The 25,050-nt window shown below is 42.2% G+C and overlaps 1 protein-coding gene across 1 annotated transcript in view; it reads left to right on the top strand.

The window, feature by feature from the left end:
• Nucleotides 1-25,050, top strand: part of PPIL2 (peptidylprolyl isomerase like 2) — a 60,725-nt gene that overhangs the window by 31,805 nt on the left and 3,870 nt on the right. Inside the window, exons 6-18 of the mRNA XM_044275556.1 lie at nucleotides 8,590-8,641; nucleotides 11,274-11,365; nucleotides 11,562-11,651; nucleotides 16,242-16,317; nucleotides 19,372-19,532; nucleotides 19,651-19,726; nucleotides 19,877-19,983; nucleotides 21,901-21,990; nucleotides 22,670-22,703; nucleotides 22,785-22,902; nucleotides 22,984-23,040; nucleotides 23,128-23,200; nucleotides 23,905-23,967. Of these exons, the coding sequence (XP_044131491.1) occupies nucleotides 8,590-8,641; nucleotides 11,274-11,365; nucleotides 11,562-11,651; nucleotides 16,242-16,317; nucleotides 19,372-19,532; nucleotides 19,651-19,726; nucleotides 19,877-19,983; nucleotides 21,901-21,990; nucleotides 22,670-22,703; nucleotides 22,785-22,902; nucleotides 22,984-23,040; nucleotides 23,128-23,200; nucleotides 23,905-23,967 (1,089 nt within the window). The remainder of the gene's footprint in view (nucleotides 1-8,589; nucleotides 8,642-11,273; nucleotides 11,366-11,561; nucleotides 11,652-16,241; nucleotides 16,318-19,371; nucleotides 19,533-19,650; nucleotides 19,727-19,876; nucleotides 19,984-21,900; nucleotides 21,991-22,669; nucleotides 22,704-22,784; nucleotides 22,903-22,983; nucleotides 23,041-23,127; nucleotides 23,201-23,904; nucleotides 23,968-25,050) is intronic.

Genomic DNA, 25,050 nt, shown 5'->3' with positions numbered 1-25,050 from the left:
ATGGAATATCCTTACCCAGCTCCCTGCTCCCCTCACCGCCGATGCTGCTTCTCCCCGTGCAGGATTGAAAACATCCGGTGGGGGGGGGACGAGCCTCCCTAGGGTCACCCGCGATGCTAGGGAGGCTCGGCCCCACCTGCCATTGGATGCTCCCCTCGACACCGGCTGTTTACATCAGTGTACGGGGAGAAGCAGCAGTGCGGGGACCAGGAGTGCCACGGAGTAAGTATATTCCATGTGGGGGGTCACTTTATACTCTTGGATAACCCCTTTAATTATCATGATGAGCAGTATGTCTGGTTTAATATTGTTAATCCTGGTGATTTGCCCCCGTAATCTGTAGTCACCAGAACTATAAGTTTTATTCACACATCTGTTTTAGTTCTTTGAGTGTTCATTGCCCTCCGTGTGTCTGTTTGTCCCATGCACTGCTAGACTGATGAGGTTATTTCCAGATCATCTGCTAGCAATGATTGGTCTAAAATAGACTGAACACGGATGCCATGTTTTAGATATCTGTGGATTCCACAGACCTGTACAGTTCAAGGCTACATTCACACAAATGGATTTTGTTTCCGTGTCTGTGCCATTTTTTTTTTTTTTTTTTTTGCGGATAGGATGCAGACCCATTAATTTCAATGGGTCTACAAAAAATGTGGTCGGGACACAGTGTGCTATCCGCATCCGTATATCCGTTCCGTAGCCCCTGGATAAAGGAACAAAGTAATGTAGGCCCCAAAGCTTTTCTGCCGGCCAATAGTCCACAGAAATAATTGATTGAATTCACTGGTTTTGTGTGCGGTCAGTGGAGGGCATGAAGAGCAAGCTGCGTACATGTGAATAAGGCCCTAATTTGAGATCCCTGAAAAACACTTGCTTATACTTGTATAACAAAGCAATGAAGCGGCACCCCAGTACCTGCCAGCCACGTATAGGATTTATACATAGTTTACAATGTGACATTTCAGCTTCTCAATGAAATCCAATTTCAAGGCTCCATTTTCCATTGCAGGTCTGCAAAGTTGCATTTGTAAATTATGGGCGAATAAATACTATGCTTGGCTGGAACTAGAGTGCTGCTCCTTTTAGTTGTGGTTGATTACTGACCTTGTAGTCTAGGGGCGGACTGGCAACTGAAAGAGTTTGGCAATACAATTCAGAAGGGCACCTGCCGCCGATGGTCCTACATTAATTAATTAATGCCGAAAGCATCAGATCTTTATGTACCTGGATGGCGGCCCTCTGGACATCGGCCCACTGGGAAATTTCCCTGTAGGGTCTATGGCTTGTCCGCCCATGTTGGCTCATTTGAAGCTCTGCACCCACTGTATCAAGTGGACAGCCACTTTTTGAAGGGCTAATCCCACGGAAAATAATATTGCAATGCAATTAACACATTACAAATTGTTCGGTGTTTTATGTTCATTTCAGGTTTTTTTTCTGGTAGCGTCCCCTGCTTTCTGGTCCACCTTCTGCATTCGGTGGTAGACTAAAATGCTCAGTAGCTTCCCTGCTCCCTTTCCCTCCCCTCAATGCCAGCATAGTGATCTCATAGAGAAGCAGGTCAAGCGGCCCAGACACCATTCATTCATTCATTCATTCATTCATCCATCCATCCATCCCTGCATTTTTATTTTACTTGCGGTATATAGCACTGACATATTCCACAGTGCTTTACAGACATTATCACTGCTTGCTGTCTCCCATGGGGCTCACAATCTAAGGTCCCTGTCAGTATGTTTTTTGGGGTGTTTGAGGAAGCCAGAGTAACCTGGAGGAAATCCATGCAAACACGGGGAAAACATACAAACTGCATTCTGATGTTATCCTTTGGCAGATTTGAACCTACTTCAAAATTCATAGAAATATCTATAGTCTAGACAGTGGAGAAGTAAATTGCATTGCATCTTTAGAGCCCTATTTGAGGGGCTATTTTGTATGCAGTGGAAGAAGGGGTTAACGAGCAGTCTATACTACTTGATTGTCTTAAGTGAGTCTTCCAAATAATTTGAGTAAAAAGGTCAAAATTTTACTGGAAAGCAGCATTTTTTATTTTTTTTTGCTTGATCTTCGTTTAAAAATAATGTTAATTACTCTACTTTTTTTTATTTTTTTTTATTGAATATGTGGCATAACCCTGTCAATATACCTCAAAGGTACTGGCGATTTTACTCTACTTTTGGTAGCAGGCGTTAAAGAGCAAAAATTAAAGGTGCAATATAACCTAAAAATGACATGAAATTGGCTCATCTGCTGCTGCATTCATCATAGAATGGTTGTCAGCTACATTGCTGGCGAGAAGACTGGGGCTCTTGGCTGTGTAGCTGAGCAGACATTCACCTAAATGAGGTTGCTACTCTCAAGTTGCCTCGACCCTCAGAATTGCAATAAATCCAGTAATGCTGGATTTATTTTATTTTATTTATTTTGAGGTCAAAATTCTCAGCAACTTTAGTCGCTCTACACCCGCATTGAGTTCAATGGCTGTGCTGCTACATAGCAAAACATGATGGGTGTTGCAGGCAAGATCTCTGTAGCTTTCACACAAGCGTATTCAAATCCATCTTTAGGGCTCATGCACACGGCCGTTGATCGACCACTCCATGCATTGGGAACCGCAATTTGCGGTCCCCAATACACGGGCAACATCCGTGCCAATTCCGCAGATGGATACCGACCCATTCAACTTATATCGGTCCACGGTCCGTCTGCACTGCAAAAAAAGTTGTGTATGCACTACTTTTTTGCAGTGCGGAGGCATGGACAGAAACCCCACTGAAGCACTTGCATGGGGTTCTGTGCCTCTGTTCTGCTCCGGACCTTCCGGATTGTGGGGTGCACACAGTTGGTGCCTGCATATTGTGGACCCTCTGTTTGTCGGCTGCAATACAGGCATGGCCGTGTGCATGAGCCTTTATTCTCTCTCCTATAATATGCACGGATTCCAGATGATAAACCCATCAGTATTGCTTGAGTATTTCATCAGGATTTACATGCGTATTTCTTCCTTCCTGCATTTTTCATGCACTCCCATAGACTATAATGGGCATATACAGAATCAAATGCACACAAAACCAGGACATGCTGCAGGGTTTAACCGCCTCCGGACCGCCTAACGCAGATGTGCGGTCCGGAGGCGGCAGCCCTGCGCAGAGTGATGCATATACGCGTCATCTCGCGAGGGCCGAGATTTCCTGTGAACGCGCGCACACAGGAACGGAAGGTAAGCAAGTGGATCTCCAGCCTGCCAGCGGCGATCGTTCGCTGGCAGGCTGGAGATGTGATTTTGTTTAACCCCTAACAGGTATATTAGACGCTGTTTTGATAACAGCGTCTAATATACCTGCTACCTGGTCCTCTGGTGGTCCCTTTTGTTTGGATCGACCACCAGAGGACACAGGTAGCTGTGTAAAGTACCACAAAACACTACACTACACTACACCCCCCCCCTCCCCCGTCACTTATTAACCCCTTATGAACCCCTGATCACCCCCCTGTCATTGATCACCCCCCTGTAAGGCTCCATTCAGACGTCCGTATGATTTTTACGGATCCACGGATACATGGATCGGATCCGCAAAACGCATACGGACGTCTGAATGCAGCCTTACAGGGGGGTGATCAATGACAGGGGGTGATCAGGGAGTCTATATGGGGTGATCACCCCCTGTCATTGATCACCCCCCTGTAAGGCTCCATTCAGACATCTTTTTTTGGCCCAAGTTAGCGGAATTTTTTTTATTTTTTCTTACTAAGTCTCATATTCCACTAACTTGTGTCAAAAAATAAAATCTCACATGAACTCGCCATACCCCTCACGGAATCCAAATGCGTAAATTTTTTTTGACATTTATATTCCAGACTTCTTCTCACGCTTTAGGGCCCCTAAAATGCCAGGGCAGTATAAATACCCCACATGTGACCCCATTTCGGAAAGAAGACACCCCAAGGTATTCCGTGAGGGGCATATTGAGTCCATGAAAGATTGAAATTTTTGTCCCAAGTTAGCGGAAAGGGAGACTTTGTGAGAAAATACAAAAAAAAAATAATTTCCGCTAACTTGTGCCAAAAAAAAATAATTCTATGAACTCGCAATGCCCCTCATTGAATATCTGGGGTGTCTTCTTTCCAAAATGGGGTCACATGTGGGGTTTTTATACTGCCCTGGCTTTTTAGGGGCCCGAAAGTGTGAGAAGTCTGGGATCCAAATGTCTAAAAATGCCCTCCTAAAAGGAATTTGCGCATCTAGGCTGCAAAAAAGTGTCACACATCTGGTATTGCTGTACTCAGGAGAAGTTGGGGAATGTGTTTTGGGGTGTCATTTTACATATACCCATGCTGGGTGAGAGAAATATCTTGGTCAAATGCCAACTTTGTATAATTTTTTTTTTTTAAAGTTGTCTTTTGCCAAGATATTTCTCTCACCCAGCATGGGTATATGTAAAATGACACCCCAAAACACATTCCCCAACTTCTCCTGAGTACGGCGATACCACATGTGTGACACTTTTTTGCAGCCAAGGTGGGCAAAGGGGCACACATTCCAAAGAGCACCTTTCGGATTTCACAGGCCATTTCTTTTACACATTTTGATTGCAAACTACTTCTCACACATCTGGGCCCCTAAATTGCCAGGGCAGTATAACTACGCCACAAGTGACCCCATTTTGGAAAGAAGACACCCCAAGGTATTCCGTGAGGGGCATGGCAAGTTCCTAGAATTTTTTATTTTTTGTCGCAAGTTAGTGGAATATGAGACTTTGTAAGAAAAAAAAATAAAAATCATCATTTTCCGCTAACTTGTGACAAAAAATAAAAAGTTCTATGAACTCACTATGCCCATCAGCGAATACCTTAGGGTGTCTACTTTCCGAAATGGGGTCATTTGTGGGGGTTTTCTACTGTCTGGGCATTGTAGAACCTCAGGAAACATGACAGGTGCTCAGAAAGTCAGAGCTGCTTCAAAAAGCGGAAATTCACATTTTTGTACCATAGTGTGTAAACGCTATAACTTTTACCCAAACCATTTTTTTTATTTTTTTTTGCCCAAACATTTTTTTTTTTTAATCAAAGACATGTAGAACAATACATTTAGTGAAAATTTATATATGGATGTCGTTTTTTTTGCAAAATTTTACAGCTGAAAGTGAAAAATTTCATTTTTTTGCAAAAAAATCGTTAAATTTCGATTAATAGCAAAAAAAGTAAAAATGTCAGCAGCAATGAAATACCACCAAATGAAAGCTCTATTAGTGAGAAGAAAAGGAGGTAAAATTCAAGTTGCATGACCGAGCAATAAACAGTGAAAGTAGTGTAGTGCAGAAGTGTAAAAAGTGGCCTGGTCATTAAGGGGGTTTCAGCTAGCGGGGTTGAAGTGGTTAAATACTGACTGAAATTAAATGCCCTGGTCGATAGCTCTATTCATTAACATTAGCAGCGGATTCCTGTACACAATATGTACCATATGTGGATTGCAAATACGTGAAAGAGGCCTTAAGGGGTTGTGCAAGAATGGGACAGTTTATGAGAAACACCTCTGCCCCACACTTGGCAGGACCCGTAAAGAGAAGATTACTCGCATGCTTCCTGGCACTGGCTACCCGCTTCTTCACCTCCAGAAATGAGATGCTCCTCTGCGCTCCCTTGCTGTAAACATTCCCGAGCTTCTCTGGCCTTAAGGAGGAGTGGGGAGCCAGCATCGAGAAGCAGGTAAGTCATCGTCCCTGTATGTGTCCTGCCAAGTGGGGAGGGGTTTACCCACCATTCTTGCGCAACCCGTTTAAGTTTAATTCAGGTACTGACTAATACATATAGCATTTCCATATAGCTATCCCATTGTAAAGACCACAACATACTTTCCAACATTTGTAAGTTGAAAGGAGGGACACACGAGCCAGTTGTTTTTTTTTTTTGGCATGCCGCACGACCAATCTGTGGATGCTTGTAGTAATGAAGAATGGAGAAACCTGTACATGTGACAGATCTCTTCTACTGAGACAGACAGAAGAGGGCCATTCAAGGACAGAGTGTGTGTCAGCAGAGCAGATCTGTCTTGGTGAATACTAGATGCTTGGGATGTGCTATATTGGATTGAAATGAGCTAGCCTGTAAATCATGTAACCTATGTACTCTTTGTAATATAAACGGCCAACATTCTGTATGCAGTTCCAAATTTCAACACTAGATGGTGATAGATGGCTGTGAAGTGCAGCTTAGGATCTGTTTCGAGAGCTACTTTTAGCACTTCACATGTTAATTCACTGACAGATCATAATGGTGGTGAAAGGGTGAATCAGCTGACATCGAACAGAAGTAATATGTTTATAAGGGACTTGTTTTCGTCTAGAGTTGAAGGAAGTTGTGGAGAGGCAGTATCTGGATCAGTAGGTTAATGATTGCACTTTATCTCCAGGAATGTTGTTTACAACCATGCAGTGGCCGTCATGGTTCATTTCATTCTTCCTTTTCACTTTCTTCATCATGAGATGGGAAACAGTTAAGTCTGTTTCCCATCTCAGTTATTTGAGGGGTTTTTACAAGTTTATTTCACTTAATAGAGAATAGTTTACTGTTGCAAATTGCTAAATCACTTCATTTAAAAACATGCCTGCCTCCACCTGAAAAAAAAGCTGTAAAGTCATGGCCACTAAGGGTCTCGCCTCCACCTAAGTTGCAGTCCACTGCCTGTTGTCAGGCAAGATCCATCCCTTGTAACAGAGACTCTCTAGACGGCAGAGAGTAAGTGGTGGCTTGTCAGAGCTACCATAGCTGAGATCCTGAACTTGATAAAAGAACTGCCTATACACTGCTTTTGAACATCACATGATCCTATTGCCTTTCTGTAATTGGGATTTCCCCCTCCTTATCTGCTTTGTGAGCTCTGGAGCTGCAAACGAACATAGTGGGAAGTAAAGAAAAGTATGTCATAGCAGTACAGTGCTGGCAGAAGGGAGACTGCTTCTGAGTGAAATGTATCTAGCTGTGCTGCTGAAAAGTGAAATAATATGGCTGAAAAAACATTAGGGAAGCCCAAACATAATTGCTCCTTTACAGTTGTTATTGTACAAAGAAGCATAGCAATTATGCAAACTTTTTTGGTAAGCTTTAATGGGGATTAATAGTAAGTAGCAGGCTTTTGAGGTGTCTCGCAATAAAAGGCACACAATAACAGATCATCTTAATAGATGTCAAAAGGTTTGATGGTAAAATCCCCGAAATAAATGTTACTAACCCCTATTGATTTCCACTGTATTACATTATATACTGTCCTGTGTATGACACTTCCACTTTATTTGTTTAATCTGGATTCCTATGTGGTTTCCTCCTATTCAGTCATCCCAGATTCTGGTTTTTCAAGCAGTATTTGGCATATTGTATTAAAGGTATATTAATATGCACCCATATAATTATGCGTTCCACCCTGACCATCTGCATGCTTTGGATATCTGGCATTCTATTAGCGTGCATAAGCATGTGTGCACAAGTCAGACTTCATAAAGAAGAGGCATTAAATGCTTCATTCATGCCCCACAGGTATGTGGCCCATGTCACAACCTCCTGGTCTGAGCTATGTAGAAATGTGACTTAAGCCATGGTTACGCCAGGTGTGTCCTTAGTTGAATGATATTCGACAAGGTATCTATTACTGTACGGCGTCACATTTCAGGCATGAGCATTCCCTTTTCTAAATTCTGACGGTACAGTATATTTAGTATCTATTTTGGCCTGCTGTGTGTACTTAAAAGGAACATGTCATGCATACCCTCTACAGGTAATTGTCACCAACCCTTTCTTAGAAAGTAGGTCACAGACTCTCCACCCTACCATTAGTTAACCTGCCTCCTGCCAGATGGGCAGCAATAAAACCAAACTCATGAGAAATACTGTTATTGTTAATATTAGTTAACCTATTACAGCTTCTCGTGCCAGACCTGGCTGTGTTCCATAGCTGGTTATGGATGATAGCACTGGGGAATGTAAAAGGAGCGGTGTTGTAATACAAGAGAAAACAGGTTCTAGGTAGACATTAGATAGCTGGCTGCTGAATAATAGTTTGGCTGACTGCTATCTGCCCAGGATTCCCCTATAGTACGCATCAATATGATCTTATTGTCTCGATGCCTCTAAAATGAAAAATGAAGCAACTTTGGTTAGGTCACTTCAGATTTTGTTTCTGAAGCTGCTGCGCAAATTATGTCTCCATGGTAACAGACAACAAATCTGTGTAGTCTAATCTTGACGTTTATATTTCCTTCAATATGTCCCCCACATCATGATAAAGTACATTTGGTAGGTTAAAGATAGCAGAGATAATGACCGCAGGATCAGACTACACATAGTTTGTTGTCTGTTACCAAGGAGACACATGGGTCTGTATAGGAGCTGTAGAAAAAAAAATGGAAGCGTGTTTTTTTTTTATTTTTTTTTATTTTTTTTTATTACAACCTATTGAAGAGTTGCCTTAATTCTCATTTTAGATGCATTGGGGCAATAAAAAAATAAAAAAAAGTTAAAGGTGGATATTATAGACCATTGATTTTTGCACTGAACTAGGCCACAGTCATTCCTTATTACTATTATTTTATGCAGAAACTGGAAGCCAAAGCCCTTATTAAGCTGAACTTTGCCAAGAATCAGGATGGTAAGTTGTCTTTAATGTGCCTGTTTCAGCAGGGCATACCTTGGTATAATGGTGCATGTATGAATACAGTGTTTGGCCATATTTATAAACTTTGGACTCTTCATATGACTTTATTCTTTTTAGGGCTTGTTCACACGCCCGTGTGCCTTCTGCAATTTGCCGAACGGAACAGGAGGCCCATTATAGAAATTCCTATTTTTGTCCGCAAAATGGACAAGAATAGGACGAGACTAATTTTAGCGGGGCCACGGAACTGAGCAACAGATGCGAACAGCATACAGAGTGCTGTCTGCATCTTTTGTGGACCCATTGAAATCAACGGTTCCATATACGGAACGCAAAATACATTCGTGTGAACGAGCCCTTAGTCACATATTTATCTCAAGGGTTAACATAGATGATGGTTTTACCTGTCTGCAGTTGATTTGCATATGCTCAGACTACCAGACAGAGTCCATGGCTTATACATATAACAACTGCGCTTGTTTTGTTTCCTACCTCTTTGATGTAATTATTAACATTTTAATTCTTAAATGGGTTGTCTCACTTCAGCAAATAGCATGTATTATGTAGAGAAAGTTATTACAAGGCACTTACTAATGTATTGTGATTGTCCATATTGCTTCCGTTGCTGGCTGGATTCATTTTTCCATCACATTATACACTGCTCATTTCCATGGTTACGACCACCCTGTATTCCATCAGTGATGATCATGCTTGCACACTATAGGAAAAAGCATCGGCCACCAGGGCACAAATCAGAATTGGAATACTGTAAGATATATATCCTCCTGAGACATATGTGATTGGGTGCAGATATATACAATACTGCTATGTTTTGTATCTAGGAACCTGGTGTCCACCACCAGTGCTGTTCTGTCAGTCCTGCTGAGGGGAAAAGTATGCTGTGACAATAAGTTCTCCAACACTGAAAAAAATGTAAATATGGTGTGGACACCTTTTTAAAGAGGGAGGGCTCTCACCTTTTCGTCGTCCCGTGCTGTGGCTCCCTTCCCTGCTGGACCAGAAGTGGTGATGTGCTGTATAGATCAACATGACTGATGCCAGTCAATAGCCTTAGCGTTGACGTCAGCACGTGATGTCCACAGACACATCGTTGTTTAGGCCATGTCCGTGCTGGCAGTGGTCACACATGGCTATGCCGCTCCCCACCACTTCCACTGTGGACATGAGCAAAGTTCTGGAACCTGGATGCTGTAAAAAGCTGAGTGTCTGCATTTTTTCAGTATTGAACAACCCTTTTAAGACTTGAAGGGGTTGCTCAAGATTTAAGTTCATGTTGAAAAAATTATTTTAATGCACTGAATGTAAGAAAAGAAGCTTCTTCGAAATATTCTTTTAGTGTTGAAAAGCCTGCTCCCACTATTACATCTTGCAGCTTCATCTACCAGGGACCTACAGGTGGTTACCTCAAATCCATTGAGATGTTAGTTCAGACTACTCTGCGGCTGGGTTAAGCTGTGTGTAGCCCCTCACTGGGCTTTCAGTGGAGGATATATGTTTGAATTCCCCAAAACTGTATTAAAACCTGCTTACTGTGCTGTCTGATTTGCTGGACAGGATAGCGCAGTCTGCCACTCATTCGGCACAGCAAGCGGGTTAAACAGGGCCCAGAGGTGAGGTTTGTCTCACTGAAGTGAATGTACCTGTTGCTGTCATACGTTTGAATGCAGTTTTTTGGGAATTCAAACATATATACAGAAGTCCCTCAAGTTACAATATTAATTGGTTCCAGGACGACCATTGTATGTTGAAACCATTGTAAGTTGAGTAATCGGTTCCAAAGCCCCAAAATGTCATCCAAGATAAGAGAAAATGATGATTTAAGAAAAATAAGCTTTTTATCTGTCTTAGTTATCTAAGTCCTTACATATAACAGTCGGGAATAGCTGATAACTAGCAATAATACAGCGTTTTACCAGAGAAGTGGCCTTGATTGGTTGGATCTGGGTCTTAGGCATTGTATGTGGAGTCTGGTTTCAACTTACGGTGGGCCAAATAAGACCATTGTATGCTCAAAATATTGTATCCTGAGGGATCACTGTACTGCCAATGGAAAGCCCAGAGGAGGGCTGAACCACAGCGTGAATCCAGCCTAACTCCATCATCGTTTCTGTAAAGTGACATGTTTTGTGTTATACTAATGTAATACATATTATTATTACTGTAGCCATTAAGTGCAGACGTGGTAGGGTAATCATTTTTCCTTCTTACATTCAGGGGCAGGGATAGTGTATGTCCCCCCTCCCCTCGTTTTTCTTCCCTTCCCCCTTTTTTTTTTTTTTTTTTTCTTTCCCCCCCCCCCCCCCACCTATGTTTTTTTTCCCCCCCCACCTATGTCATTAAGCCAATGTCAACAGCAGTGGGTTGGTGGCTGTGTTTTTAATATCCTATATACTTTTCTGTTTCAATGGTCGGTACCATTGCATTCTATGCTCCTATTCAGGTTTTAATGTATATCGAATAAAAGTGATATATTAATTTGACTTGGGCCAAGATAGGTTTCTTTGCCTACTTAGGCATCTGTAAATAAAGTGTATAATTAACCTTGCCCTAGTCTGGCCCTATAGTTATTTAACATATTATTATTCTAATATCTTTTCTATTATAGGGAAGTATCACTGCCCAGTGCTATTCTCTGTATTTACCAATAATTCCCACATTGTGGCCATTAGCAAGACAGGAAATGTCTTCTGCTATGAGGTAAGTAACTGCAGACACCTACCCGGTATGGTAGGTAATGTACAACTTCTGCACTGAGATCAAGGTGTCTCTTTGCACAGTGCAATATTACACGCTTGTAAAATTAGACTTCAGACAATTTGCTTTAATAGACCCATGGGTTTGTTTATGTGTTCAACCCTTGCAATAAAATTAAATACGACATTTTCCCACCCAGGCTGTAGAACAATTAAATATTAAAGCGAAGAGTTACAAAGACCTACTGACTGATGAACCTTTCACCCGCCAAGACATTATAACTCTACAGGTAGGAACTTGCATCATCCAGTTCTCTAGGGGCTTGGAGCTGTACAAAGTGTGCAAGCTGCAAGTAAAAAGTAATGCAGGTCGCTCCCCTAGAAGCAGGGTAAATTCTTCCATGATGGGGAGTGTGTGTGTATAATGATGCACAGCAGCTGACATGTATTGGTGTCATTTATTGATTTTATTCATTGTTTGCACTTTATCATCATCAACTTTTGTAATTCACATGTAATCATGCATTTTATTATTATTGCTATAAACTGTTTCATATTATGAATAAATCACGGTTTTCTATTGGAAGTTCTGTCATATATATACAGTGACATGCATGCCCCAGTTATCATTTGTGGCAACCGTATGAGATTCATTCTAATCCTAGAGCCTCATGCACACGTGTGCATATTTTGATCTGCCTAATCCGGATACCGTCCATGTGCATTCCACATTTTTCCCACTCTCATCGACAGAATGGACTATTCTCGCCTAAAATACAGACTAGAATCGGACATGATTTGCATGCCCATGAAGCCTAAAGCCTATATCTTTGGTTATAATGTCTGTACTGCACAAACAGAATTTAACTAATTGACTTCATATTGGAAATAAGTGGCATTTTTCATAACCTTTAAATTCACAGTCATATTTTGGGAGTTTCCTATGATCCTACTTAGCTTTACTGTAAAATCACATGGGAGCGAGGCCTTTTTTTCTCATTCACAAGGAGCTTTGTATTAAAGGGTTGTCCTACCTGTAAAAAATAAATAAAAAGCTGTCAGGCTGGCATAAGACAAAAAACTAAGAATTGATACTCACCAACTTACCCCCCTATCCAATATTCAACGCTTGCCGATTTTCTCTTCCTGGCCTCTCTCGACACGTGTGACTGCTCAGCCAGTCACTTTTTGCTTAGGGTACGCCGAAACTGCCTGCCGGATCCGGCAATCAGGATGCAAACTGATGGCATTTGTCAGACAGATCTGGATGCGGATCCGTCTGACAAATGCATTGAAATACCGGATCCGTCCCTCCGGTGTCATCCGGAAAAACGGATCCGGTATTCATTTTATTTTATTTTTGCATTTTTAAAGGTCTGCACATGCACAGACCGGAAAGCCGGATCCATTTTGCCAGAACACGTGATGCCGGAACTGGCACTAATACACTTCAATGTAAATTAATGCCGAATCCGGTTGTAAATTAATGCCGAATCCGGCATTCCGGCAAATATTCAGTATTTTTGGCCGGAGAGAAAGCTGCAGCATGATGCAGTATTTTCTCCATCCAAAATCGTAAGAGGGACTGAACTGAAGCATCCTGAACATAATGCTCTCCGTTCAGAATGCATTAGGGTAAAACTGATCATTTTTTTTCCGTTATTGAGCTCCTGTGACGGAACTCGATAAAGATTAGGCCACTTACTAGATCTGTATATTTGTATGATCGTCATAACGCTTATGCTTTCTGCCTATATAGCTCTATGACTAACACATTGGAAGTTTAGAAAGCAACACTGGCCTATACTGAGAAGCAGTTCTCTTTTTTTATGTAGCACCTTCCATCACTTCTGGAGAGATGATGAAAGATTAGGTGGGCAGATAGAAAAGGCCAATACAGTGACACAGCTTAGGGGAGGTCCGATGACAATTGAAGACCAATTGAAGCTTGGTTAAAACCTCATTTCCGGAGGCACCTGGAGCCCCTGGTAGCTGCGGTCATATAACATGGGGCATTAGGAATAGAAGGAGAAGGATGGTGCAACTGAAGTTAAAGGATCTACCTGGCATGGCTTGGACACTGTATGGAACAGAGCCAAACCTCTTTGGTTACGTTCCTAGATGATGTCTTGACAAAGAGAGTGGAGCTGTTTTCCACCTGTGTCAAGCGGTGAAAAGCTACTGGACGTCCTGTCAAGGGGGACGGATTGAAGTAGATGGGGAATGCTTGTGAATGTCAAAGGTATCTCTAAATGTATATCTTGCTAAGATCTTGCAAATGCAACATGGTTTTGTCTTCCTGGAATACCCCTTTAATGTCTTATGGTCCATGCTCCATGGATAATACTTATACATTGGCCCCTTTTAGGGTATATTTATGCAAACTGTAAAGAAACTTCTAGCACAGACCAGGAAATTAAAGCACTGATGTGATTAATTAGTATGGTGGTCATGTTATTGTTACCTGAACCCAATAGGGTCTTGATTATGTCACCAGGATCAGAGCCTTTTCAATTAACTTTTGGTGATTATGGTACTGGTATGGGGGACCTCAATCACCACATGAAGAACAAAGTCCAATGGTAGTGTGAGTAGACATTGACCTCTTTATAACCGCAGTCTTTGTGATCTGGTCTAAAGCTGTCTGCCGGATGAGCTGTTTCTTGACTCTGCTTAGTGGAGCAGCATGTTTATTCCAGTGGGAAGAGGTTAAAAGCCTCTGCCAGACTCCTATTGAGTTTTAAAAACAAGGACCAATTAAGTGGCTAAGTCTAAGTGATTGACTGTCGACTGACTTATCATCTACTTTGGTCTCACTAGATTGTGGATTGACCGACTGGCACAAGCTGTTACGGTGGATTTACAGTGCCCGATTTTTCAGGCAGATTATCGGGAATGACTGTTTCTGCAAACGCTCGTTCCCGACAATGTAAATGCAGCAGTCTCCTTCACTAAACGAGTAGCCAACTGTGCTCTAATATAGTGCCATGTAAACCTGCCTTTACTGTAGACTGTGGACTACACTAGACTGTAGACTGACTGGCAACAGCTTTTATACCAGACTGTGGACTGACTGGTGTCTGCTGTTACCCTGGACTGTGGACTGACTGGTGTCGGCTGTTACCCTGGACTGTGGACTGACTGGTGTCTGCTGTTACCCTGGACTGTGGACTGACTGGTGTCTGCTGTTACCCTGAACTGTGGACTGACTGGTGTCTGCTGTTACCCTGGACTGTGGACTGACTGGTGTCTGCTGTTACCCTGGACTGTGGACTGATTGGTGTCGGCTGTTACCCTGGACTGTGGACTGATTGGTGTCGGCTGTTACCCTGGACTGTGGACTGATTGGTGTCGGCTGTTACCCTGGACTGTGGACTGACTGGTGTCGGCTGTTACCCTGGACTGTGGACTGACTGGTGTCGGCTGTTACCCTGAACTGTGGACTGACTGGTGTCGGCTGTTACCCTGGACTGTGGACTGACTGGTGTCGGCTGTTACCCTGGACTGTGGACTGACTGGTGTCGGCTGTTACCCTGGACTGTGGACTGACTGGTGTCGGCTGTTACCCTGGACTGTGGACTGACTGGTGTCGGCTGTTACCCTGGACTGTGGACTGACTGGTGTCGGCTGTTACCCTGGACTGTGGACTGACTGGTGTCGGCTGTTACCCTGGACTGTGGACTGACTGGTGTCGGCTGTTACCCTGGACTGTGGACTGACTGGTGTCGGCTGTTACCCTGGACTGTGGACTGACTGGTGTCGGCTGTTACCCTGGACTGTGGACTGACTGGTGTCGGCTGTTACCCTGGACTGTGGACTGACTGGTGTCGGCTGTTACCCTGGACTGTGGACTGACTGGTGTTAGAGTTTAATTGCAATAAATGAAACAGAAATGAAGATAAAGGAAGCAGGCATTTGATAAGATGGGAACCCCTTCAGCAACGTGATGCAGTTCTAGGCCCGTGCATATACAGTGAATGTGTAGTCTAGGGAGTAACTCTTTGTAATCATGAAGGACATTTTTTTTTTATAATTTTTTTTTACTTTATAAAATTTCTCAGAATCGACACAATATGCAAATCAGTACAAAAGAAAGGAGGAGAATAATACATATACAAATTTATCTTCAAATGTGAGATCTTCATAATATGAAGGACATTTGATTTCAAATTCTTTTAAATTAAAATGAACTAAAATCTGGTGAGAAATGAGTCAGTTTGATAAAAGTTGCTTGCTTCCAAGTAGGTACATCTGATGGTCTATAAATGATTATTATGAACTCTGCTACCCAAATCCTCCAAAGGCCATAAGTAGTACTCCAAGGGTAAAGGCGGCTTTACACCGCACGATGTTACAGATGATTGTCCGCAAGAAAGCATTCTTTCCCAACAGTCAGCTGCTCGTGCAGTTACCTACAGCAATCGCCTCCACAGTATGAGAATGAGAGATTGCTGTTGCGATTCCCTTGTCCCCATACAGAATCATTGTTTTTGGGCAGTGGGTCACTGTTTAGACAGCACGATCTGCTACCCAGAAGCGATGATTGGTGGTGCCTGCACGAATGACAGGCACCACCAAGCGTTTCGCTCATTCATCAGGTGATCAGTTGCATGTTTACATGGGCAAATTTGTAGGAATGGTCGTTCCCTATAATCTGCCTAAAATAGGGCCTTAAGATCATATCCTTTTAGGGGATAAGATCATGACATGGTTCCACAACTCGCCCTTCAGATTAAATATAAATAGAGACCCTGATAATGCATCTATTTCCTAATAAAAATTCCCTTTTTATTAGTATTCGCTATTAAATTACCTAAAAAAAAAATACATTTAAATTCAGTTACAGATTTGATATTTTTTTGTGCTTTTTTTTCCACCAGGATCCTTCAAAGCTGGAAAAATTTAATGTGTCAGATTTCTTTCATGTCAAAAACAACCTGAAAGTCATAGACCCCGGTGAGTTTGGTTATCTGTTATATCTGACTATGGACTGGAAAACATATTGTTCCAACCCTTTTTTGACTTTTATCACTTGGCAAACAGGTTAGGCTACTTTCACACTAGCATTTTAGTTTTCCGGTATTGAGATCTGTCATAGGACGCTTTAGTTTTGTCCCCATTCATTGTCAATTGGGACAAAACTGAACTGAACAGAATGCTACAAAATGCATTCCGTTTAGTTGCGTTCCCATACCGAAGAGCAAACCGCAACATGTTGTACTTTTCTTTCCGTCCTGGGATGCGGAGCAAGACTGATACGGCATGACCCCCAATGCAAGTCAATGAGGACGGGTCCATTTTCTCTGATACAATAGAAAAGGGATCCGTCCTCCATTGACTTTCAATGGAGTTCATGACTGGTCCGTCTTGGCAATGTTAAAGATAACCGTTCATAACAGATGCAGATGGTTGTGTTTTCAGTAACGGAAGCGTTTTTGCTGAACCCTGCTGGATCCAGTAAAAACGCTAGTGTGAAAGTATCTTAAGTTGGTTGATGGTTGAACAAGCAATCATCTTGTGAATGATCTTTTTGCAGACAGTCATTTTAGTCCTATTTGGCTCTTCTAGTCCTTCAAACTGGCCATGTTCAATAACACAGAGTAATGGACAAAATATCTTTCTGGGAACATTCTCTCAGAAAAATCTTTAATCCATTAATGATCTTTCTTTGAATGAAAAATCTTTCATGACAAATTTCAACCACCACTAACTTTTTATAAGCTGATGATCGGTCGGCTAAGGCTACTTTCACATTAGCGTTTTTTTGCGAATCTGTCATGGATCTGCAAAAACACTTCCGTTACAATAATACAACCGCATGCATCCGTCATGAACGGATCCGGTTGTATTATGTCTTCTATAGCCATGACGGATCCGTCTTGAACACCATTGAAAGTCAATGGAGGTCGAATCCGTTTTCTATTGTGTCAGAGAATCGGCTTCGGCAGACTGACAGCAAAACGAGCGGAATGGAGACTGAACGGAGGCAAACTGATGCATTCTGAGCTGATACTTTTCCATTCAGAATGCATTAGTTCAAAACTGATCCATTTTGAACCGCTTTTGAGAGCCCTGAACTGATCTCAGAAACGGTAAGGCAAAACGCTAATGTGAAAGTAGCCTAAGGCTAGTTTCAAACTAGTGCCAAAATTTTCTGGCAGAGGAACAGCTTTCTGGAGTACATCGCATCCGGCATATCCAGAAACTTCTGGAGCATCACCATGCCCCATTGACCCGTTGGGGATTTTGCCTGTTTCGTTAGAGCCAAGATTCTGCTTGCAGCAGTTTTTGTCCGGCTGAATCGCAACACTAATACCAGAAACAGGCCCGTTCCCGCCATGTCCGATTTATAGTCAATGGGCTCCAGCGGGGGAAAGGTAGTTTCTGGCTATGCCAGATACAATGAACACCGGAACAGCCTCCCGCAACAGTTTAGTGCTAGTGTAAAACGAGCGATCACTTTGGTTTTAAATTGTCTATATTCATCAACCTTAGACTAATGTGTATGGTACCTTTTTATTTAGGCGTTTGATATTCACAAAACCTTATTCTCAACTTAAAAGCAGAAACCCTAACCAAAAGGATTTTGGGCCCCTTCATCGTCAGCATTTGGGCTCATGAACACGACCGTATGTATTTTGCGGTCCGCAAAAAATACGGCTGACGTCCGCGTGAATTCCATATTTTGTGGAACGGAACAGCTGGCCCCTAATAGAACAGTCCTATCCTTGTGCGTAATGCGGACAATAATGGGATAAGTTCTATTTTTTTTTTGCGGAACGGACATCAGGAAACGGAATGCACATGGAGTAACTTAAGTTTTTTTTTTTTTTTTTTTTGCCAAACCATTGAAACGAATGGTCCCGCATGTGGTCCACAACAAAAAACGGAACGGACACGGAAAGAAAATACGTTTGTGTGCATAAACCCTAAATGTGAGAAAAAGATTGTATTGGGAAAATACTTCACTCATCCAATTTAAAGCCTTGCACAGATCAGGCTTTTCTTTTTTTCTAGGATTTAGAGACAGACCCTCAATCCTTTTTTTTACTCGTTTTATTGAAGTTTAACAAATAAGGCATGTTACATTAGGATAAATCAGGGATACATTGAAACATAATGCAGCTCAGAAAAAGAACACGCGACTGGTCTGTAAGACATGTAATCTCGAACAGGAATCGGTAGAGTTAATGAAGCATTAGTCCAGGACTCAAACCCTCAATCCTTTTCAGACCTCAGATCAAACCCCCTAATCTTCATTAGACCCCATATCAAACCCCATTCCTTAATGGACCTCAAATTAGACCCTCATTCCACATTCATTAGACCTCAGATAAGACACACTCATATCAGATCAAAGCCCCATTAATTATAGGACATCAGATCAGACCCCCAAATCAGTCAGCCATTCATTAGATTTCTCATTGGACCTCAGATAAGACCCCCATCAGACATAAAATAAATAAATGAACTAACCTCTCCTGCCCCGGATGGGCTCACCACCTCCTCAGATCCAGCAGTTCTTCCTGCACTCACTATACATTTCTGAGTTGGGAATAACCCTAAGGGTCTATTCACACGTCCGTTTTTTCTTTCCTGATCTGTTCCGTTTTTTGCTGAACAGATCTGGACCAGATCTGGACCCATTCATTTTCAATGGGTCCTGAAAAAAAATCAGACATTGTGCTGTCCGTTTTTTTTCAGGACCCATTGAAAATGAATGGGTCCAGATCTGGTCCAGATCTGTTCAGCAAAAAACGGAACAGATCAGGAAAGAAAAAACGGACGTGTGAATAGACCCTTAGAAGAATGAATGCACTAAATAGCCTGCTATGAATCTTCGGAGCCCCAGCTTTATGTACTGCCTGCACAAGTTGGTACAATGTCCGATCTCCTTCAGTGCAGTCCCTGTCGGGTGGGCAGCTGTTTGTGAAGTATATCTGACAGTACTGCGGTCCATTAATGAAATACAGATGGCGTCATTCTTTTATATTGAAATGAATATTCTAGAGGAAGAGAAGGCTCGCCGGGACCCATCCTACCACCTGAAAAATGCCAACATGGAAACAAAGGAGACCCTTAGTGAACTGTACAAGGAATTCAAAGGAGATGAAATGCTGGCGGCCACCATGAAACGTCCAGAGAAAAAAGCAACCGATAAATTGAATGCGGTGAGAGACCATTAACGTTTGCAGCTTTCTCAGTTTAATGTGTAAAATATAAATTACTGTACATCAGGTAGTTTTTCCTAGTGTGTGGCAGTGATTGTTTTTTGTTTTTTTACTGCAGGCGCATTACTCTACGGGGGCGGTGAGTGCATCGTTTACCTCCACTGCAATGACTCCAGAGACCACCCATGAGGCTGGTAAGTCTCCGCGGCAGGCCACCTTCCCTGCCACATTGTATCCAATCACATTGTTACTGGGGATATATTGTCACTTCATATAGTGTTTTGTTGGGACCTTCTGTCTCCGATAACGGATCTTTCATTTTTCTTTCTCGCCACATCCCGCAGCCGCCATTGCAGAGGATACAGTCCGTTATCAATATGTAAAAAAGAAGGGCTATGTTCGTCTCCACACCAACAAGGGTGACCTCAATCTGGAGCTTTACTGTGACAAAGTGAGTGGCTAAATACATAGATTAGGTGTTTGGAATGATTTCTAATAAAGTGACCTGCGCTGGTTTAAAGCACTGAGGCAGAGCATGGGGATACATGCAATGTAATTGTTAATCACTTGGTATGATTCATAGTGTGGGCGGATGTGTCTAGTCTGAGATAACTATCAATATGCTGCTTTTCACATTTCACATTTTTATAAATGATGTGCCGTTTGCCGAAATGTTAGAGAAAAACGCAACATAATTAAAATGATAAACCCTAACAAGACGTCTTCGAGGCTTGACTGCCGAATGATAACTGAATGTTTCGTCAGCTCTGCCTAATATAAGGCTCTGTAGCTACCATAGCAACACCTTATCGGCTTCTAGATTTATACCCCCCCTCTGTTACTATGGCAACAGGGATCCGGGTGTGTCCAACAAGTTACTAACTGTGGGGGTGGTGAATGAGAGAAACATAAAGTGTTAAATATTTAAAGAAGTTGTGACCCATTTTATGTGACCTGAAAACCATGGGGATATCATCTGCCTTATGCTCCGTACTAAACCAGGGAATTGTAATATGACCATGTAGCAGAAAAAGTGATGGCACGGGCTCAAAAATTCTGTATAGTAAGGCCCCTTTCACACGAGCGTGACGGATTAGGTCCGGATGCGTTCAGTGAAACTCGCACAATTATGCAAGAAAGTTCAGTCAGTTTTGGCTGCGATTGCGTTCAGTTGTTCAGTTTTTTCCACGCAGGTGCAACGCGTTTTGATTCTTTTTTTCACTCACGTGATAAAAAAACTGAAGGTTTACAAACAACATCTCCTAGCAACCATCAGTGAAAAACGCATTGCATCGGCACTTGCTTTGAGATGAAATGCGTTTTTCACTGAAGCCCTATTCACTTCTATGGGGCCAGGGCTTCGTGAAAAATGCAGAATATAGAACATGCTGCTTTTTCACAGAACGCAGAACTGATGCGTGAAAAAAAAAAAAACGCTCATGTACACAGACCCATTGAAATGAATGGGTCCGTATTCAGTGCGGGTGCTATGCGTTCACGTCACCCGTTGCACCCGCTCGGAAAACTGGCTCATGTGAAACGGGCCTAAGAGCAACCAAATCAGGCCTTAAAGTTTGACAGTCTTTTTCCTGCAAGGCATTGCACAGATTTTTTGGTGTTCTAAGAAATACTGTAGTTATTCCAGACAGTGAACTGAGTGGCAGTGCACTTGCTCGACCTGCCACTCCACAGATATGGGCACGCAGGACCCCCTTTCTTGTGGTTGGACCCCACTGATCAGATGCTTTTTGCCTACTATGTCGGCAGAGGATACGTTGATAGCGTGACACAACAGTAGTTCTTTAGCTACATGTTGTTCCAGAGTGACAACGTATTGCCTGCTACAGGATTGTCTGGAGAGTTGGGGTCTGACCGCTCGGACCTCCAGCAATCACAAGCATAGGGCTCCTGTATCGTGCATTGGTTGAGTATGCGCAGTGATGCAAGTCTACAGGACTGCCGAAGATAGCTGTACACTTCTAATTTCAGTAGTCTGCATGGAACAGCACTGAGCATGCTCGACCACCGCTCCGTTCTGTGTGTTAGTTTCATGAAGCCACTTTTGTGAGTGTGGTTTACCACTTGCTTATAGCACCTATCTCACAGGCCTGCAGGTTGAATGTGGCATTGCATCGTGGCCATGAATATGAATGGCCGTCCATATAATGCACTGATGACTCAGGTCTACATAGTGGGATCCACTTGTACAGAGCAGCTTTATGTTCTGATTCATGATCCATGCGTGTTGTGAGAACCATACACATAATGTAAATCCATTGAATATTGATTTATTCGGTTGCTCATTTATTGTTCCTCATATATATATATATATATATATATATATATATATATATATATACTCTTTTAGACCCCAAAGACTTGCGAGAATTTTGTCAAGCTGTGCAAGAAAAATTACTATGATGGCACTATCTTCCACCGCTCCATTAGGAACTTTGTGGTATGTATACCTCTAGCAAATTTATTATCTAAAGACACCTAACAAAATGTGTCTGTGTTCCCCAAAACAAGCCTATACCAGAGATTATTACATCTGAGGAACGCCTTCTTAGAATGAAGGTACCACAACGATCAACTATTCTAATGAGTAAACCCCCCCCCACACCTCTTCTAAAAGGACATATGGTATGGGGTAGTTCAGGGTACAACCCGTTTGTCTGTTATAGGACAAACTGACACATTGGGGCAGATTTACTTATGAAACTTATCCAGAATCTTGGTCTGGATGGCATGCACCAATTTCATGAAGTGCATTAGACACTCTACTTCTCATTTTGCCAGGAAGAATGGCTTAGGGGTGTAACTTTGCAGAAACTTTAATGGCTTAATATGCACCAACATGCGCCAAATGTTTGGTGCCTAATTGTGGTGCAAAGTAAAGTCAGACAAAAGTGTCCAGTGCACCAGGTTTATCATCCAGCATCAGCCACTGTGATAAGTTTGGTGCATTTTCCACATTGTCTAGTCTAGTCTAAATTTTCTGTCTAAATTAGGATTACTAAATCTGCCCCATCACGGTACAATGTATGTTTTTTATGTTTTGGTATGTGTGAGCCCCTTAGGCTCTCTAATCAATGAAGGACTTCTTACAGAAACCTACATTTTCTTTATATTTACAGATCCAAGGAGGAGACCCTACAGGCACAGGAACAGGTTTGAGGCATCCACTGTGTTTTCTCCCCATTCCTCCCCTTACTCTGTGACTATGAGATCAAGTCCTCTCTTTCTTAACAGGTGGTGAATCCTGCTGGGGAAAGCCTTTTAAAGATGAGATTAAGCCAAACTTAAGTCACACAGGTCGTGGAGTTCTTAGCATGGCAAATACTGGACCTAACACCAACAAGTCCCAATTGTAAGAGACTGGTCTGTAGCAAATTTGTAGGATCACTGGCATTTTATTTATCACCTTCTATCTTATTCCTTTATCCTACAGCTTTATAACGTTCCGCTCCTGTACATATCTAGACAAAAAACACACAGTGTTTGGACGGTAAGTCAACAGGAAAGCTTTTATCACAATAGTATTTTTCTCCCGTTATGTGGTGGTATCATGGATTCGGCTCAATTCTTTCTTTAGAGTTGTTGGAGGATTCGATACCATTACTGCCATGGAAAACGTGGACACGGACACGAAGACAGACAGGCCAAAGGTGATATCATATGTTTAAACATTTCAACTGGTCCTGTTTATAATCAGTTCCGGAATAGGGATATTTTTATTTTCAGTTGTCACACATACATTAAAGGGGTTATCTCATGAGTATTATAAAAAAAAAATGATTATCAGACATCATATAGTACATGACAATCTATTTCTAAGAAAGCTAGAACCAGCCCTGTACCTCACATGGATCCAGAGATCTCCACATTCATTGCTCAAGGGGAGTGTCTTCTGCAGCTCAGTGGGCGTGTCGATTCTGCTGGAGCTCTCTCCCTATCGCAGCTCAGGAGGCAGTTGAAGGAGGAAACTGAGCATGTGCGGCCATCTCAGTGAGCAGGACAAAGAAATAAGAAAAAGAACAAAGAGCAGGTGGCGCTATACAGATACATTTTCTAAATGACATGCAATTTAAAAAAGTTTTCAGATTCAGGTGCTGGATTAAAAACTGTAGAATATTTTTCATGGGACAACCCCTTTAAGTACAAACTGACTAATTCATCAGAGGATATATGGTTTTCTAGGTACCAGATTAAAAGAAAAGTGATTTCCACTTTTATACCTAACTTTGAAAAATTTGTGCTGTAGTAATTAGGGACCCTGTACCTCCAATTCATTAGAACAGAAGACCATACCATTCTGGGTAGTTTTTCTGCATTACAATAATAACCTTACTGCACCTGTTGGCTTTTTCAGGAGGACATCCGAATAGAAAGCACAGTGGTTTTTGTGGACCCATACGAGGAGGCAGATGCTCAGGTGAGTGGCATCATTCCAGTATCTTACATTACATTTTAAAAGGCCGTCATAACCATTTAAAAAGAGCTGAAAATATACATAAGGTCTCAGGCACACTGTTGTATCTGATTTTCGGTCCGCAAAGAAAAAGATCCTTCAAAAACTGATACTTTTTATGGGCATTCATTTATTTTATTTTTATTTTTTTCACCCCCTTAAATAAAAAAAGCTGTTCTCATCCACAATTCAAGAATAGGACCTGACCTGTGGTTAAATTCCTAGTCTGGATACATCTGCTGTATCTGTGAAAAAAAAATCAGATGTTTGAATAGCTCGATTGACTTGTATGGGTCAGTGTGCTATCTGATATAAAAACGGATAGCGTGCTGACAAGAAATATAGTTGTGTGAATGAGACCTAAGTATGGAGGTAAATATTTCTGGGAGGTTGAGCTGGACATGTCTATTCAAGTAGTGATCACGGGGGTTGTCATAGATGCTTCTTGTCCTTGTCGTCACCTCTATAACCCCTTGAACTATTGCGCCTGAAGTACTGGTTCATCCTGTCACAGTCAAGCAAACCACCCTATAACCCAAGGCTGACATTTGTCAATTAACTTAGCAGTACTGTGATTGTACTGCCTTATGTACGTCTCAACATATTTCTGATATTGTTGACAGTCCTTTTCAATTTTTTACGTCAACCTGCAATGCTCTGGGATGAACAAGCTGCTTTTAAATACATATAGTATATTTTCTCTTAGGCATAATGCACACGACTGTGGAGCCGCCATTCCCATGTTGCAGACCACAAACCGGATGTCTTCAAAATCACAGGCATCAGCCGTGTGCACTCTGCATGGCGGTGCAGATCCATTGACTTCAATGGGTCTGCGATCCGCAAAATGCAGTCATATATAGGACATGTCCGATCTTCTGTAACGTGGAGACATGGACCTGGAAACCCATGGAAGCCCCTTATGTGTGCTTCTGCACTGCAAAAGATAGGTTGGATATTGCAGATTGCAGACACATCAAAATCAATGGGTCTGCACTGCGATGTGGAGTGCACACAGCCAGTGCCCACAGTTTGCGGTCCACAACA

Source organism: Bufo gargarizans, chromosome 1 (genome assembly GCF_014858855.1).
Source record: "Bufo gargarizans isolate SCDJY-AF-19 chromosome 1, ASM1485885v1, whole genome shotgun sequence".
Lineage (NCBI taxonomy): Eukaryota > Metazoa > Chordata > Amphibia > Anura > Bufonidae > Bufo > Bufo gargarizans.
Note: the sequence above shows the minus strand (reverse complement) of the source record. Positions and strands in the feature narration are given on the sequence as shown.